This window comes from Erpetoichthys calabaricus, chromosome 17 (genome assembly GCF_900747795.2).
Source record: "Erpetoichthys calabaricus chromosome 17, fErpCal1.3, whole genome shotgun sequence".
NCBI classification, from domain to species: Eukaryota; Metazoa; Chordata; class Cladistia; order Polypteriformes; family Polypteridae; genus Erpetoichthys; species Erpetoichthys calabaricus.
Window position 1 is genome coordinate 35,867,388 of NC_041410.2, and position 17,848 is coordinate 35,885,235.

Below are 17,848 nucleotides of genomic sequence, written 5' to 3' on the forward strand. Positions count from 1 at the left end.
TTCACTTTGAGACTGTTCACCTCTCAGATAAGCTGGAAGATTGACAATGCTGGAAGAAGTGGGGAAGGAAACAGACTTGCGGAAGCTGCTCCTAAATAAAATCTCCCACTCTCAAAGTCCATGGCTCAAGAACTGGACTCCTTAGCAATATAAGGTCAAAAATATAACTTTGACTGGTATAGTTCTCATTTCAAGTCACCACCAGAGAGAAAGAGAGAGAAAACTAAAAGAGCAAAACAATTTTTCCTAAATAATGAAATATATTTATAAATGCAAAGTAATAACATTAATATTTATGTGTTATGAATGAGCTTTTGTAAATTCTATCCAACTTGCAGGGATTTTCCATTTAAATTTCTATTTTCTCATGGCAACGAACAAGGCATGCAATCAACAACATATCATCTGAACAGATTTTAAATGCATACATACCATAATATGCACTATCTGCAAAGTCTAAATGTATAATTTACAAAGAATCCAAAATATCCTAATATGTGTTATATGGGATCATAAATAGTGCCGTGCTTATGTTTGCAACAACTACTGTCCATTAAAATTATTTTTTCTGCTCTATATGCAATCACTTAGGATACAAAATAAAAAGAAAAAAGAGGGAAAAGCAGAAAATGTTAAGTTTTTGGATACATATGAGTATATTTTAACCTTTTACAAAAATACCACTTTCATGTTAAAGCCTTGTCAGTGTTGCATCAATTTTAGATGTCTACATTTGAACTGATTGTGCACACACAGCTGGAATTAGCCTTTGCTGTTCCCTTTGATGTTTGTGTGCCTCAATTAACATAAAGACTAGAAAACCATCCAAGAAATAAACTAGGCAATATGAGATATGAAACAAATAAACTATTCACTAAATATGAATAGATAGACAGATTGTATTAACAATCATAAAATTAAACAAAATGTCTATCACATTGTTCTCTTAACAGAATCACTTCTTGAAATGAATACAGTGCAACTTATCTTGTCTTTTTTGAGCTAATTATTTCACATTTTTGTTTCACAATACATCTACTCTTTTCTTAGTTTTATTGTGGGAAGGTGTTCTGTTATAATTTTCCAGGATGTACAATACTTTTTCTTATATGATGTAAAGAAAAGGTAAAAACAACAATTTTGAATTTATTGTTCCAGACAGGACACTGTATTTTACTATACAGTACTAGGGGGCTTCGCTCGCCAACCCCCGTTTTTGTTTTTCCGGATACACACTTTTAAGATTTTTTTTTTTCTTTGAATTGTTGCTATTTCATTAATTTCACTTTTATTTCAGAACTTCTGTAAAAACAATATTTGGAATCTTTCATGTTTCAACATGCTGAATCTTTTAAATGAAGTCAGTGAGATGTGTTTAATGACTTTGTACCATAATTCAGGATAGCTTTCTCTGTTTGGAATTTCAGCACAGACAAAACGATCTACATCAGCAGCAGTTAATAATTTTTTTTTTGCAAAGTAACCAATAAATGCATGTGAGGTAAACTCCATTTTTGAAATTCTCTTGACTTAAACTTCAAAGCCTTACAATATTTACAATATTTACATGCTTCTGACATATCACCTATGTCCAAATATTCGATCTCTATTCACCTTTTCTTTATTTCTCCGAGTAATAATTTCTCTTTCTTTGTGCTAATGCGATGTTTACTTTGTTTTTTTTGTCACTGTTGTTTTTTTCTGCTTTCACATTCTGCATCTTGCTCTGCATGTGTTTCATGCCTACATTTTTTTTTTTTTTTTTTTTTTGAGTCTTTTGAATTCCAGTTTTCATTATCTCTAACCTGCTCTGCATGTGTTTGGCCCCCTTGTTTCTACTCTGTCTTTTATTTCTGACCTCGCTTTATCCTGCTTTTTTTTTAATGACACCTGGTCCGTTTGTTTGCGCTCCTGCGATCTTTACTTTCTTTTTTAATACTTTCCAATTTTCCTACTTTCATATCTTTAACTTTCTCCACATGTGTATTGCGCCAACTATTTTTTTTGAGCCTTTCGAATTCCACTGCTTTCATAATCTCTAACCTGCTCTGCATGTGTATAGCGCAAATGTCCGGATTGGACGTGTTTTTTTTTTTTTTTTTCAATTCCACTTGTTCCAGGTTGATAATTACTTACCTTATTTTCTGAATTTGCACCTAGATTATTCATTTTCTTTTTTGTCTCTCCAACGCTTTTGAGTCTCTTTTCTCTGCGCTGCTTTCTTTTTCGCTTTGTCGTCTACGTTTCATTTATAACGTATTGTCATTATACGCTTTATATGCGCTGAGAGCCCTGGATCTGTGTGGGCTCAAAGCAAAAACACGACTGAGTGTGTTAATCCCCGTGCTGTTATTTGGATGTAAGTAGGGCGTGTCTTGCAAGAATCTCGTACGTCATCGCGAGACAGTCGTGGGTCAATCTCTTGGCACAAAGTCTCATGTTTAAGGTCCCCACGAGACGCTCCGTGGCCAATCTCTCTAGTCTCGCAGGTCTTTTAAGTGTCTTCTGTGATCTTAACGTGAAGATCACGTATCGTAGCCTTAACTGTTTCTCTACAGGATGTTTTTTTTATAATAGAGAGATATGTTAACTGCTGCATAGATGTTACTTCAGGATATTTGATTTTGCTATTTTAGTCTATTTTCTCCAAATCTAGAAAAGTGGATATGAGGTACTTAACCTTCTTGCATGGTTTTTTAACCTTGTGTACACCAGCTGTTCTTCCATGTATATTTATCTTTTCTCTTTTCAGTCTGGATTATTTTAAATAAAAGACATTCAGTTGTACTGCTTTAATATTTTCAAATGAATACAGACCTACACAAAATTCAAAGAGAAGTAATTACTTTGTCACTATGCACAACTGGGACAAAATGGCACTACTACAAATTGAGGAACCAATTATGAAGGAGGCATTTGTAAAAACTGCAAGAACTACAAAATGAAAAAAACAATTTTGAAACAGCAGTCACTTTTTAGTGCAGTCAAATGATTAACTTTCAGTTACATGCATAGCACCAATATAAAGCTTCACTGGGGGCTTTCATTCCTTTTTTAAGGGCACTTCGGTAATACAGTTTGATCTAACAAAGTCTTTAATTAATAATATTTAATCACAGTGAATATTACTTTAATGAACATGACTAGAAAGACACCACCACACTAGAGGCAGTTATACCCGCAGGCTGCTGTGTGAAATTCAGACCAACAAAGCAGCCTCTAAATGGTACAAAAACAAAGACAAATCCTTTGAATACTGTGTCAATAAGATAAAGTCACTCATGGCATGGAAACCGTGAATGCCACTAGCACAAGAGGGCTAATTTCACAGAGCAGGGCTCCAAAGATTTAATTTCTCAGCAACAATTTGCTTCACAGAAAACAGGCATTAACCATTGTTGACAAGACTTATTGTATAACCATTATTTTAAGAGTCTACCACTGACCAAAGATGATAAGTCAAACTGTCTTGATGGAGATACATTTTAAAAATGGTGGAGAAAAGAAAATAAAAACAACAGCAAATCCACTTACAAAACCAAAAATACAGAATGGTTCATGGTGTGGTATGTTATACGTAAAAACACATTTCTCTTTCTCCTACAGTGGCTACTATTATGTGCAAGATTTTTAATAAACATCAATCAGAAAAGTCAACACTACAAATCAGTATGACTTAAAATGACTAGGTGACAAGAAATCATTTTAAGTGTAGTTAAAGTTATTCTACATCCAACAAACTTTTAAAACAAAAACGCCTCTACAGTTTAAATAAACTCAACAGATTATTAATTACATAAAAATTGCCAGCTGTTATACAGCTGTTATACAGTGCAAATATTGTTTTTAAAATTAGGAAAAAAAATACAAATGGCAATTACAGCACTCAATCTAGGCATTGTGACACATTTCTGAGGGGCTCTTTATAAAAATGTCAATGTTGAATAGCTTTATATATTTTTTTATGGCACACAGACAGCACCAGCATTGAGTTCAGTTTAACTTTAATATAACGCTGTGTTTTGTGGGTTTCTGCACTTACTCAAGTTAAAAGAATGTACAGAAACTACCAGCTAAAAACAGAAACCATCCTAATGCACTACATTTGCTTGGATGAGTGATAAACTGCTTGAAAGAAAACTCCTGCCCTGTGGCAGAAAAAAAAACACAAACAAAACAATTATTGTTATAAGTATTTCCTTTTGCCCTTAGGGTATACTTAAATTTCAGCTTTACTGTGATGTACCCAGCGTTTCCTGCAAATAGGGAAAATAACCATTATATAACCATCCAATTACAAAATTATACAAAAAAGTAACATCCACAATAACAAAATATTCCACATAAAAATAGCAATAGTGCAATATTTTATAGAAATATGTTATGATTTTGATTAAAGTAAAAAAAAAAAAAAAAAAAAAAAGGTACTTTAAGATTTTAAGGTATACAGTATTTAATCCTGAACATGTAAGCTTGATAGAATTGTGGTTAGGCTGGACTTCTGTGCAACTTGAATTCAAACAGTCAAAAACATTTTTCTTTAAAAAAAATTAGTAAGTTTGTGGACACACTCACAGTGCTGGAGGGCAACAGTTGCTGCAAGTTTTATTTCCAACCAGTATTCCTAAACTTTGTATTTAACTATATAGCTTGATAGTGCTTTCATTCATCCAAGGCAAATTTAATACATTAGTGTGCTCACTCACAGTCAAGACGGGCCGCAGTGGCTGCAGGTTTTCAGTTCAACCAGTTTTTTTTAATTAGAACTCATTTATTTGCTACAAAAGCAATAAATTTGATTGGGCCTAATTTTAGTTAACTTACTTATGATTCAGAACCCTTAATGGTCTATTTCAGGGTTAAGCAACAGCATCTAAGATTTAATTGTTTTAGTTTTCTTAATCAGCCATGGTTAATAACGAAATGCAAACAACAAAAAAAATGGTGAATATGTTAATAAAATTTTTAGAAATAATGAGAGAAAAGGGGAAGATTGTACAGTATAAATCTGTTGTAATCCATAAAAAAATATGGATAATGTTCCCAGAATAGGAAACTGTTCAATGTAATTAAAATTTGTCTTGGATTAGTGAAAGCACTAACAAGTCATACAGTTAAAATACTAAATTTCACTCTCAGCATGGACTGTCATCTAATTATGAAAGTAGTTATAATGAAAACCGACTCCAAGACCATGAGTGAAGATATCTAGAATACAAGAAGAGGATTTTTTAAAAAGAATCTCCATAGATATATACATATACATATACATATAGAGGTAGTCCCCAAGTTACGGACATCCGAACGGGGCCATTATCTATCTGGGGGACGTGACACAGACTCCTCAGTAACTGCCGCTCCATCATCTTCAGCCTGGGGATGCTGCAAGCGGTGGCTGGAAGGGGCAATTTCGCTGCTCGCTCACTGAAGTGTCCTTTGAACGGCTCCAGTTGATGAATGGGGCGGTGGGAGCCACACCCCATTAATTCTCAGTGGGTGGCTGGGTGCACAGCAAGCAATGACCTGGGGTCCATAGTTGCCAGGGCCATAGCTAGCGCTCGTGTGCAGGACGGAGGATTGATAGGGCGGTTCGCTGCCCGTCCACTACACCGCCGCAGCTACTGCTCCTGACTGCCCCGTTCGTTCTCGGTGGGCGGCTGGTGATGCTCCAAGCGGTGACCTGGTTGTGGCTTAATGGAGGCCAATGAGGGTGAATGGGGCGGCAGGGGGAAGCATTGTATAGTGTGTCTTGGGTGGCTGCCTGTTGAATGGGGGCGGTGGTGGGCAATTCACTACCCGCCTTTGGCTGCACCCTGTTTGTTCTCGGTGGGCAGACGCTGCAGGCAGCATACTGTATGCAAGTGGAGGTGACTGTGTGGTGGGCGGGTGGTGAATCGCCCCTCACCGCCCCCATTCATTCTCAACAGCAAGCCTGCTTGTACTGTTAAGTACATAGCAGGAAGTTGTCTCTCGTCGATAGAGTGTACAGTGCTGTGCAGATGTGCTGTGCAGAAGAGCTCATCTTAACCTTTTGTCTTCACCTTTCAAAAATGTCTCTGAAACACAAATCTGATGCAAGTGCTGGTGATACAGTAAAGAAGAGAAAAACCATCACCATGGAAAATAAAGTAGAAATAATAAAAAGGTCAGAAGAGAGGTGAAACCAGAAGCACTTCCGGGTACAGTATAAAAGGAGCTAGCAGCCACTACTCAAGGAGCCAGAGTCAGGAGGAAGAAGACAGAGCTTGACAGGAGGAGTGGAGGAAGAAAGAGGAAAAGAATTGTTTGTGCATTGTGCTTGTGAGACTGTGCTGTACTTGTGGAAAATGGGGGAAGGTGGTAAAAAGTCATTAAAAAACATGTGTGTGCCGTGAAGTTGTGTCCCACGATTGTCTGTGTCAGGTTGAGGTGGCAGTGCCACCCTGGTGGTCTACATTAAAGATATATATATATAGATATACCTCACTCTATCTTGGCTCAGTTAAACCATCTTAAAATGTACCACTAGAATTCCCAAATGTATGGTAATATTCATATTCGATTACTTTTAGTAAGATGGACACACATACAAACACTTCCTATTTTCATTAAAATAAATATCTGCAGATTTACTGGATCTGGTGTTAATTAGGTAGGACAGCGTGCTGCACAGAACAAACAAATACAGCATACTGCAAGGACATTACGTCTTTTTTAAAGGTCTGACAATTTGTAACTTAATACTTTAAAAAGCTTAGGAATAAAAAAGTCTGTTTTGTCATGCAGCCAAATGCAAAACTTCCATTTCTGTAAACTTCCCTGCAAACAATCTAAAATGTATTTAAACAGATTGTGCCCAGGAACACAATCACCAAGAGGTTCTTTAGTCTCCAGATAATATCTAATCAATCCGCTGCCTTTGTAAAGAAGATTGCTAATCAATATTTTACTAACTATCTCATCTGTTGCCTTCCAGAGAGTCAATAATAATTTTTATCAGAGCATGATGTAATATCCTAGTATGAAAACACCACTGACAGTTAAAAGCAAAAACAATATAACATCCTAAGAGAACAGATTTTCAAGGTGATAAGGAAAAAGAATGTTAATAGAAACAGAGCTCTGTATCCAAAAACACTCTCTAATGACTTAATACTTCAAGATCATTTTTAGAGTGAAGATGTAATAAATCTGTTAAAAAAAACCAAAAAAAAACTAGGAACATGTTGATGAATTTAATTAAATAAAACTAAACAAGAACATACTGAATATACAGCACATTAACTGCAATGGCAACTTGTAGCCAGTCTATTTATAATCAAATTAACATTAGTGCATGAGATGGCACCTAATCAGGTGCAAATTATTGTTAAATACTGTATGCCATATCTACTCATACATACATACATACATACATACATACATACATACATACATACATACATATAAAATTCGAAGCCTAAATACAAAAAAAAATAAAATAAAACATGGGCACTTTAGGTAAGATTTTAAGAAGTGTTTTTTGAATGTTGATTGATGAAAAGTGCCCACGCTTTTATTTTATGAGTGATGTATGAGAGACTTATGTTTTACTTTTTAGTACACTTTTTAACTTAATATAAGCGTGGTTTTTAAAAAGTATTTTTTATATATATTTTTTTTTTTCAATTTTTAGTCTTTAGGGTTTGTTTTAGTATAATTTTGTAATCAATATTTTAACACTTCCTTTAATATTTCTTTCTATCCGTTACTAGTGCCACCTATTGGTGAAATCTTGAACTATTCTTTATATGAAAATTTCACTTCTTAATTAACATGGATTAATTGATCAATTAGTGAAACTGATTATTGATTCATGTATTGTCATCGGAAGTGAGTAAGTGTGCAAAATTTCAAGTCATTTGGACAATAGGAAGTGGGTTAAATATCGATTACAAGATTTGTACCAGACAACAAACAGGTGAAGTTAAAATAAGAGTGGTAATAATAATAATAAAATAATAATAATAATTAAAGAAATGGTAATGGCAGTGAAATGCACCAGTAATGTACTCTGCGTAACACAATGAACCAAATAAATTAGCCATCCGGCAAATGCTCCCTGCTATGAAACCTCGCAGTATCTCAGCCAGAAACTATCCCAAGCAAACAGTATTATCTTTGTGTCAAGAGGAAATTCTTATAGTTCAGTAAGCTCCCACCTAATTAAAATAATACATGTTGGACAGAGAATTCATCTTGTTCAATTACCACTTTAGTGGAGGCCTCTCATTAACAGTGTAATCTCCAAAGTAACGTGTGATTTCCTGCAATTCAGCTAAACTGCTGGTTTCTCGTGATGCAGCCATAGACATGGTTTGACGCATCTAGTGTAGAGGATCATGAGCATCCTGCCCAGAGTTCTGACCTCTACCATGTTGAATACCTTTGGAATTAATTGGAACACCATCGTGAGCCAAGTCTTCTCATCCAAAATCAGTTCCATGACCTCACAAATACTATTCTTTACTGAATGGGCACAAATTTCCAGACACACTTTGAAATCTTGCGGAAAGATTTCCCAAAAGAATGGAGGCTGTTAATGCTGCAAAGGCTTGGTGGAGGGGGTATTTCGGGGGCACCTGCATATTAATCCCCATGGTTTGTTCAAAGGGATGTTCAAAGAGATCAGATAGATAGATAGATAGATAGATAGATAGATAGATAGATAGATAGATAGATAGATAGATAGATAGATAGATAGATAGATAGATAGATAGATAGATAGATAGATAGATAGATAGATAGATAGATAGATAGATAGATAGATAGATAGATAGATAGATAGATAGATAGATAGATAGATAGATAGATAGATAGATAGATAGATAGATAGATAGATAGATAGATAGATAGATAGATAGATAGATAGATAGATGCGGGATGGTCAGATATCCACAAACTTTGAGCCATATAGTGTGTTCTGTGTTTAAGCGTTACATTATACGCACAGCAGAGTGCATTTTAGCTGGGATGTTTATTATCATTTCATTAGTCTGAAAGACAACATAGTCTACCAAGAATTTTGTCTCCTTTGTGTCAAATCAATTGCTAGCATGACAGGAACTTTGAATGGGACTGCTTCCTAATGCTCATTTATAAAGGGTATATTTTCTGAGACCTGTATTAAGTCAGAAATGTACTCAATTATATTAGTTTCAGTAGTATAATTTGGCTACCCAGCAAGATTCAGGATATCTTATGTTTTCTATCCATACAACACTTTGAATGTTTTAAGGTTAGTATGAGCTTGTGACACCAGAAAGAAATTTAGTACCAGTTCATCCCATTTGTAATATTTGTTTCAGACTCTGGCTGGATATTGTCTGATGTTACTTTGTGTCAATTTATGCAACATCAGGCCAAAGGCAGGAACCAGCTCTGGACAGGACACACAAAGGATACAGAAGGATGTTTGATTTTTTCACATTATAACTGTTTTATTAATTAGGTCCGACACAAAAGGCGTACTTGTAATTCCTCAACATCCACTTGGCATTTGCTACGTTGTAGACAAATTTGCTGTCTCAGCCTGGATCAGAATCAGTTTGGATATCGCAGTAATCTAATTTTTCCAGGGAACTTCACATTACTTGTGGATATAAGTTCAGATGGCAGACCATCCAAAAGAATGGGCACTAAAAGTGGTTGCTAACACCTCAGGATTTTACTTTAATTTAGCAATGTGAACAGAAAGCACAAGACCACTTCACCTGTCCTTGAATTCTTAGATAAACACAGGTTTTCTTCTGCTGGGTGGCTATCCATTAAGTAGGCATGTACTAATCATGATACTGCAATCGAGTATGGATAAAGCACAGGCAGAGTAGTGTGTCACTGTCTTGAATAGTTTTTTGCCTGGTGTTAAAAAAAACATCATTTAAAAAAATATGCTTAGACCCAGATCTTGTGGTGACACATCATTTTGCTCATTTTCAGCAAATCAAATTATTATTATTCTCTTTTAAAAAAAATTATGATAGCATGCAAGAATTCTTTATTAAAAGAGGGTTAGGAAAAAGGTATTTGAGATTAACATCAACATGTTGTATGTTGATCAGACACGCAAATACATTCTCTGCATGTGCATGAATGTGTACACTTCACAGACATGATGTATAGCTCGCAGCGGCCCCTCCGGACCAGAAATGGCTCTATTTTGTACCATTTTGTCTCTCAGCTCAACCTTCTGCAGTAAATGGACATCAGAACAACTGGTGATCATATCTGTCATCGGCAGACACTTTTGCTGTACAGAAATTGTTAAAAATTCTGCCCAAAGGACGATCTGTTGGAGAAGCTACGTAACCTTGGGCTGCTGCGAGGACCAGGCCTTCAGTCTTCGGTGTTGCCCGATACTGATGGCCACAGAAGGAACATAAAAGAGGTGTGCGAAGATGCGGAAGTGCGGAAAGTGGGCGAGAGTCCATGCAAGGCTAATAGCAAGCCTAGCTGGCCGGCTCTCCTATCCATTCTACTCTCAAATGTTTGCTCCCTGGGCAATAAACTGGATTACATCCAAGTTTCGGCAGAGTACCCAGCGTGAGTTTACAGACTGTTGCATCTTTGTTTTCACTGAGACCTGGCTTGTCGACAGCATTCTGGATGCCGCAGTTCAGCTGGACAGACAAACCGTTTTTCGTGCCGACAAAAATGCTGCTCAGTACAGTAAGGCTCATGGCAGAGGCTTGTGTGTTTACATCAATACGGAATGGAGCAAGAACTCTGTTAGTGTCTAGCTTTCTGCTCACCGCTGGTGGAGTTTGTGACTGTTATATGCAGAACTTTTTATTTACCATGAGTATTTACTACTGTGTTTGTAGTTGGGAGTTTACATTCCTCCCAGCGCGAACACCAAGGAAGTGCTCTGTGAGCTATACGGTGCTATCAGTGAATCGCAAGATGCTCACCATTGACTGTTTATCGTCATTGGAGATTTCAACCATGCAAATCTCAAGTCAGTGCTCCCTAAATTTCATCAGTACGTGGACTTTGCAATGAGAGGGACGAATGTGCTGGATCATGTTTACAAAAACATTCCTGACAAGTATCAGGCAGAGCCCCGCCCCCACCTAGGCCATTCAGACCACCTCTCTGTTATGCTAATTCCAGCATACAGACCACTTGTTAAGCGACTGAAACCGGTTCTGAGGCAGGTGAAAACCTGGCCAGCAGAAGCAATCTCAGGTCTTCACGACTGTTTTGAGCACACTGACTGGGACATGTTAAGGGAGACTGCAACCAACAGTGACTGCACTAACCTGGAGGAGTACACGGCATCAGTGACCAGCTACATCAGTGAGTACATTGACGATGATACTGTCTCCCAAGTTCACCACCACACACCCCAATCAGAAACTGTGGATTACTAAAGAGGTTCACTTTTAGAGCAGGTGATAAGGCGGCCCTGCAAAGAGCATGGGCCAAATTATCCCAGGCCATCACAATAGCAAAGTGTGCCCATGTCCAGAGAATTCACAGCCACTTCCAAGTCAGTGGTGACACACAGCACATTTGGCAGGGCATCTAGGCTATCGCTAACTACAGAATGCGCCAAGCAACTTCTTTGCACGGTCTGAGGTTCAGTACAATGTGGTGGCGAGGAAGACTACCTCTCCTCCCAATGATCAGGTACTGCATCTGACCATGGCTGATGTGAGAAAAACTCTACACAGAGTCAACCCACGGAAGGCTGCTGGACCAGACAATATCACTGGCAGGGTGCTCAGAGAATGTGCAGACCAGTTGACGGATGTTCTCACTGACATCTTCAATATTTCCCTGAGCAATACCACTGTTCCAACATGCTTCAAGACTGCTACCATCGTTCCTGTGCCGAAGAAGTTCTCAGTGTACTGCCTCAACAACTATCATCCTGTTGCACTCACACACATAATTATGAAGTGTTTCAAGAATCTCGTCATGAGGCACATCAAGATCCTGCTACCCCTCTTACATCCCCCCCTGCAGTTCACATACCACCAAAAACATTCAACGGATGATGCCATAGCCACCACCCACCATTTGGCTCTCTGTCACCTGGACAAGAAGGACACATACATGTGAATGTTGTTCATAGACTTCAGTTCAGCGTTCAAAACAACTCATTCCTCAGCACCTGTCTGGAAAGCTAAGCCTGCTGGGCCTGAACAGCTCACTCTGTAATTGGATCCTAGACATCCGGAGTGAGAGACCTCTGTCAGTCAGGACTGGAAACAGCATCTCCAGCACCACCACAGTGATCATTGGGGCCCCACAGGGTTTGTGTTTAGTCCACTGCTGTTCACTTTACTGACTCACGACTATGCAGCAATGAACAGTTCAATCCACATCATCAAGTCTGCTGACGACACGACTGTGGTGGGCCTCATTAGCAATAATGATGAGTCAGCATACTGAGAAGAGGTGCAGAGGTTAACAGACTGGTGCAAAGCCAAAAACCTGTCTCTAAATGTAGACAAAACAAAGGAGATGGATGTTGACTTCAGAAATACTAGAACCAACAAGTCTCTGCTGTACACTGACAACTCAAACATGGACAATCTCAACAGCATCAAATTCCTTGGTGGTCACCTGGCAGAGAACCTCACCTGGTCCCCCAACACCAGCTCCATGGCCAAAAAAGCTCAGCAGTGTCTTTACTTCCTGCAAAGGCTGAGGAATGCCCATATCCCATAACCCATGCTCACTACCTTCTACAGAGAGACTACTGAGGGCATCCTGTGCAACTGCATCACAGTCTGGTTTGGGAATTACACTGTTATGGATCACAAGACTTTGCAGGGGTAAGTGAAGACAGCTGAGAAGATCATCGGAATCTGTCTTCCCTCCATCATGGACATGCACACTACACGCAGCATCAGCAAAGCCACCAGCATTGCAGAGGAACTGATGTACCCATCACATAAACTATTCTTTCTCCTGAAGGCAGGAAAAAGGTGCTGAAGCATTCAGGCCTTCATTACCAAAATGTGTAATAGTTTCTCTCCTCAAGTATAAGACCCCTAAACACTCATGGACTAGACTGATAACACATACACACATTCCACTCAACTACATCATGTTTTTATATTTATTATTATACTGTATTTATTATCATACGGTTACTTTCTTCCTACTTCTAGTGTCATGTTTACATCTGTTCCTTCTATTAAGATATTGTCACATTTTGGCACAACCTGCTAATATTTTGTACCTGTACATATAAATGTGTACTGGTCGACGCTGTACTGTCTTCATTTGAACTGCTGTCTGTCTTTACACTGTCCTGCAATGTTTGGACATGCTTGCACATATGCACTTTATGTTAAAATTGTGTAGTTTTCTGTAGTCCTGTGTTCTATGTAGCACCTTGGTCCCGGAGGAATGTTGTTTCATTTCACTGTGTACTGTACTAACTGTATATGGTTGAAATGACAATAAAAAGCTACTCTTACTACTTATGTGGCAATACCAAAACTATATAGCCGTAATATTGTGTCTCTAAACTTGTCTTCTAAATACGGTACATTACAGAAGAAAATTAAACAATATGACAGCTTGTAGTTAATGAGAACCATTTTATTTTCTTTTATGCCACATGCATTATGGATACCTATTTTTGTAAATATTTTATTACTATGTGTTTTAAGGAAAGTTTATTTTAGTATTTTTATGGTCACTGAATAATAAGTCTGCAGAATTTCATTTTGTTAGTAAATAATGAACAGTTAACACCTGTGGTCTATAGTTTAATTATAAAAATTCACTCTTATATAGGACATAAGGCTTCTATGCATCCGGTTATGCAGGAGCTTAATGTAAAAAGTTTTTTGAAAGAGATAAGGAAGAGAAAAAAAATAAATATCGGAATCGGCCAATCAAGTAACATGAAATCTGTGATCGATATTGGGCTTAAAAAAACATGATCGGAGCATCCCTAGTGTTCTAAATAAAAATGAAAAAGAAAAAAAATACTTACTTAATCTGCTTTCTACCATGTTCACGTAACCTTTGGTGTCAAGCAGGCAGGTGTTTCCATGTGCTGACAAAAGCAGTTGGAATAAGTGAGTAAGGCACTGTTGTTATACTATTCCAGCTATCAGATGTGGGATCATAGCAGTCCAAAGTCTTACATCGCTGGGTGCCAAAGTAGCCCCCAACTACATACAGCTTATTTCCTGAAGCCACAGCATGGCAGCTCATGCGTTTAGAGGTCATATCTCCAACTCGTGTCCATTGGTTGGTTTCACAGTCGAAGCGGTAAGCAGAGGCTGCGGTAAATTCCGTGTCACCACCCATTATAAAGATCTGACTGCCCAACACAGCGGCAGCAGTATAACGCCAAGGCTGTGGGCACTCTGCAGCAATAGTCCATCGATTTTCCACTGGATCATAGCACTGAACCTTAGACGCTTTGTCCCGGTGAATGGTAGTACCCCCAAAGACAAAAAGTTTTAGCTTGGCACTGACAACAGCTGCATTGCTCACTCCATCTCTAAGTGGAGCCATCATACTCCATTTGTTAGTAAGCGGGTTATATCTCTCAACCTGCTTCAGGGACACAGAAGGAGATGCTGGGAAGACACCTGCTATGGCAGTGTGCCCTCCAACCACATATAAACAATTTTCTAATTCTGCGGATCCGTGGCCAAAACGTGCAATTAACATTGGTGCACCCTTAGACCATTCTTCATGAACTGTGTCATAAACCCACACATCTTTTGAAACTCCATTCTCAGACCCACGACCACCTGTCACATATACCTTGCAACCAATAGCGCAGGCACTGAATTCCTTTCTTGGGCTAGGTAGGTCCGATCTGGGAATAATTTCCTTAGCCTTGTGGTCTACTTGGTAAATTTTGTCACACATGAAGGTCTGTCCACCCAAGATAAGAAGTGTATGTCCAGCCTTGCGTGGGCGGGCACAAGGACTGGTAACTACACCATCGTTTTGTAAGATCTTTTTCTTAGATTGGATGGCCTCTTCCACAATCTGTCTGCTCCTTTTATCAGAAACAACCAGCTCCTCACATGCAACAGCATCAATCAGGCATTCTGAAGGTAAAAGAGCAAGACGGATGCCCCTCAAAAGTTCAGGAAGATACTCTTTTCTGTTATCCAGATCATGATGAACCCAGCGAATGACAGCATTGTAAACTATCCGCTCATCTTCAATTTCTAATTCATCACTAAGGATCAGATCAAGAAGTTTTTCCTTTGATAGGCCACAAAAATCCTCAGTGTCCATTACTGCTTCAAAGTGCACTAAACACATTCTCCAGGATAGTTCGTACAGGCGTTTACACTGGTGAGCATCCGAAAGTAGCATCATGCCCAGGCAGTTGGAGGAATGCAAGTTTTTCTCAAGAAATTCTGCAGCTGCATCTCGGATATCATGAAACTGAAGCATGTCTCCCGCCTCAAGTAAGGATTCTGCATTCTCCTCATTGATCACAACACGGGATGAATAAGCAAAGTCAAGCAGCAGCTCAAGTACTTCAGGGTGTATACTATCATGGAAATTTACATCACTGTCCAGACTCTCACGCAATCCACCACTGAACATTGCTTCAAAGTAGCGACTACAGGCAGCTAAAACAGCCCGATGACAAGGAAAGGAACGATCTCCAGCCCAAAGAGTCACATCAGTAAACATACGCTGCTTTCTCAAGGTATTGAGGTGAGTAAGCACGCTGTCTGGATGAGAGGGCTTGTGGAACAACGAAATGTTCATGGAGCCCGTACTGGTACGAGATTTTCTATTCTCGTGCACGGTGACTGACATGGCAACTGGATCTTCAAGGGATTCTCCGTCCCTTAGCTGTCTAACTGGGAAGGGAAATAAGACAAAAAAAAAGTCAGTGAAATAATCTCATACACATTGAAAAACAATAAAGCTCTCGCCTTGTATGGCAACATCTCATCTATAATTTGCTGTACACGAAGTGCAACAGCAATAGTTGACTTAGACTTTATTTTTTTAAAATAGGGTTAAATTTTTTGTGTTGCTGAAATATAATCTTCCAGTGGCTGTTTATTTTAATGAAAGGGCGTCCAATGAGATTCAGCAAAAACTATGTTGACTTAATTAAAACACAATGTTCTGTGTACCACCGTTTGCAAGGAAACAATACTTCGTTATAAGCCAAGCATCTACAGAAGGACTGCAATAGTCAAGTTTGGAGTTCAGCAATTTTAACTACAAAAAAATGTAACCAGAGTCGAAGAATCATGAGACTGTATTAGGAAGCATCTGCAAAGTTTTATTTGTATTAGCAGTGATGTTTGCTTCTCCTCTATTTACTTTTCCTTATACATATACAAAAAGCATTCAGAAGCAAAATGTCGCATTAAAATAATGAATAAAACTCCGCAAATATCTCTAGAAAATTTAAATATAAATGTAAATTTTGCTTTTTCAATAATGAAATACAAGTCACAAGGTATAAAAGCAGTGTATGAAATATAACCTACTTTAGATATGGTGTGCAGCAGCCAGTTCTCCGTCAGGCATGGTGCCCAAAAGAAATGATTAATTTAGTGCTGTTAAATAATGAGTCACCAGGCCACGTAATGTCTGACAACATGAGCAGAAACCACAAGGGTAAACAAAACACAGGCAGGTCTTGGGGAGAACTGCTAGGATGGCAAAAGCGCTATGAACATCCATAATTAGAAGAGTTTTGTATGTGTATGTAGGGTGTTTCAATTTTTTATTAGACTTAACTGAATGTGAATAATAAAATAAAAATAATACAAGGCCACCCATGGTGTTTTGTCTTTTTCTAGAAAATGTATCTCATTCAAGTCTACAAGCGGCAAATTTTCTATAAATAACTGATAACTACTTAAAGCTTTTAAACCTAAATACTTCACATTCAGTTGGCATGAGTTTCTGTTTTTGCAGCTTCTTTCCTGTAGACACTATGCAGTTCAGGTTAAGAATTAAAATAAAGCAGCTACGCTTAGTATGCTAAAAACAGTGTGGTTGAATCTTTTGACAATGTATTTTAAAAGGGAAAATCATTATGTTGGGACATGTAGATAGTAGCTCTTCACTGACACTAGTAACAAGATGAGATTACCAAAATTAAATTTAAATAAATTTTCAATACTAATTATGTTCTAAAAAAGGTCATTTTTCATGAATCTGATAAACTATTCTCACAGTGCTGTTCTAGAATTCCTGGTATTTGTCTTGCATTTAAATCATATTTAGCACTATAAGAAGGTAATTGAGCAAATTAGGCATGTTGGTGTAATTTCAGACTATAATTTAAGGCAAAAATTGCCTCTACAGCCACATAAACTAAATTTATCATGTTCATTAGGTATATTTGTTCTTTTGGAAATCTCAATGAGTAACTGCTTATGCATGAAGATAAAAGGTATGTAAAACAGATAGGAAAGTATCATACAGTTCAACGTACAGTATGTATAACTTAGAGGATGGGCAAAACTAAAGAGGCTTTGACAATGGCATGGTAATGAGCCCCAGACACATTGCCACAAGTATATCATTAACAGAAACACAGAATGAGATCTCACACTGACAATGTCACAGATGCATTGACATTGGACCACCAGCCAAAATCAGATATGAGACAGGAAACGGACTTTTGATTAAAATAGGCTAATAAAGGCCGATTCACCAAAATGACGTTTTACTCATATTAGTGCAAAAAAGAAGAAATGGGCTTCAAAATACAAACACTAGAGGACTGGAAATGTACTGCCTGGTGCATGTTTTAATTCTTGCTTTGGGAGGACCAGTATATAGACAAAATCTCTTGAGTCCACGGATCAATTTGCCTGGTTATCAACAATGCTTTTTAACAGTTTTGTGG

The 17,848-nt window shown here is 37.9% G+C and overlaps 1 protein-coding gene across 2 annotated transcripts in view; it reads right to left on the reverse strand.

Moving 5' to 3' along the window:
* The window catches only part of LOC114667685 (kelch-like protein 25), a 66,093-nt gene that overhangs the window by 25,001 nt on the left and 23,244 nt on the right, over positions 1 to 17,848 (reverse strand). For both annotated transcript variants that reach the window (XM_028823081.2, XM_028823079.2), the window contains one exon: positions 13,979 to 15,830. In XM_028823081.2, the coding sequence (XP_028678914.1) occupies positions 14,017 to 15,786 (1,770 nt within the window). In that variant the 5' untranslated portion in view covers positions 15,787 to 15,830 and the 3' untranslated portion in view covers positions 13,979 to 14,016. The remainder of the gene's footprint in view (positions 1 to 13,978; positions 15,831 to 17,848) is intronic.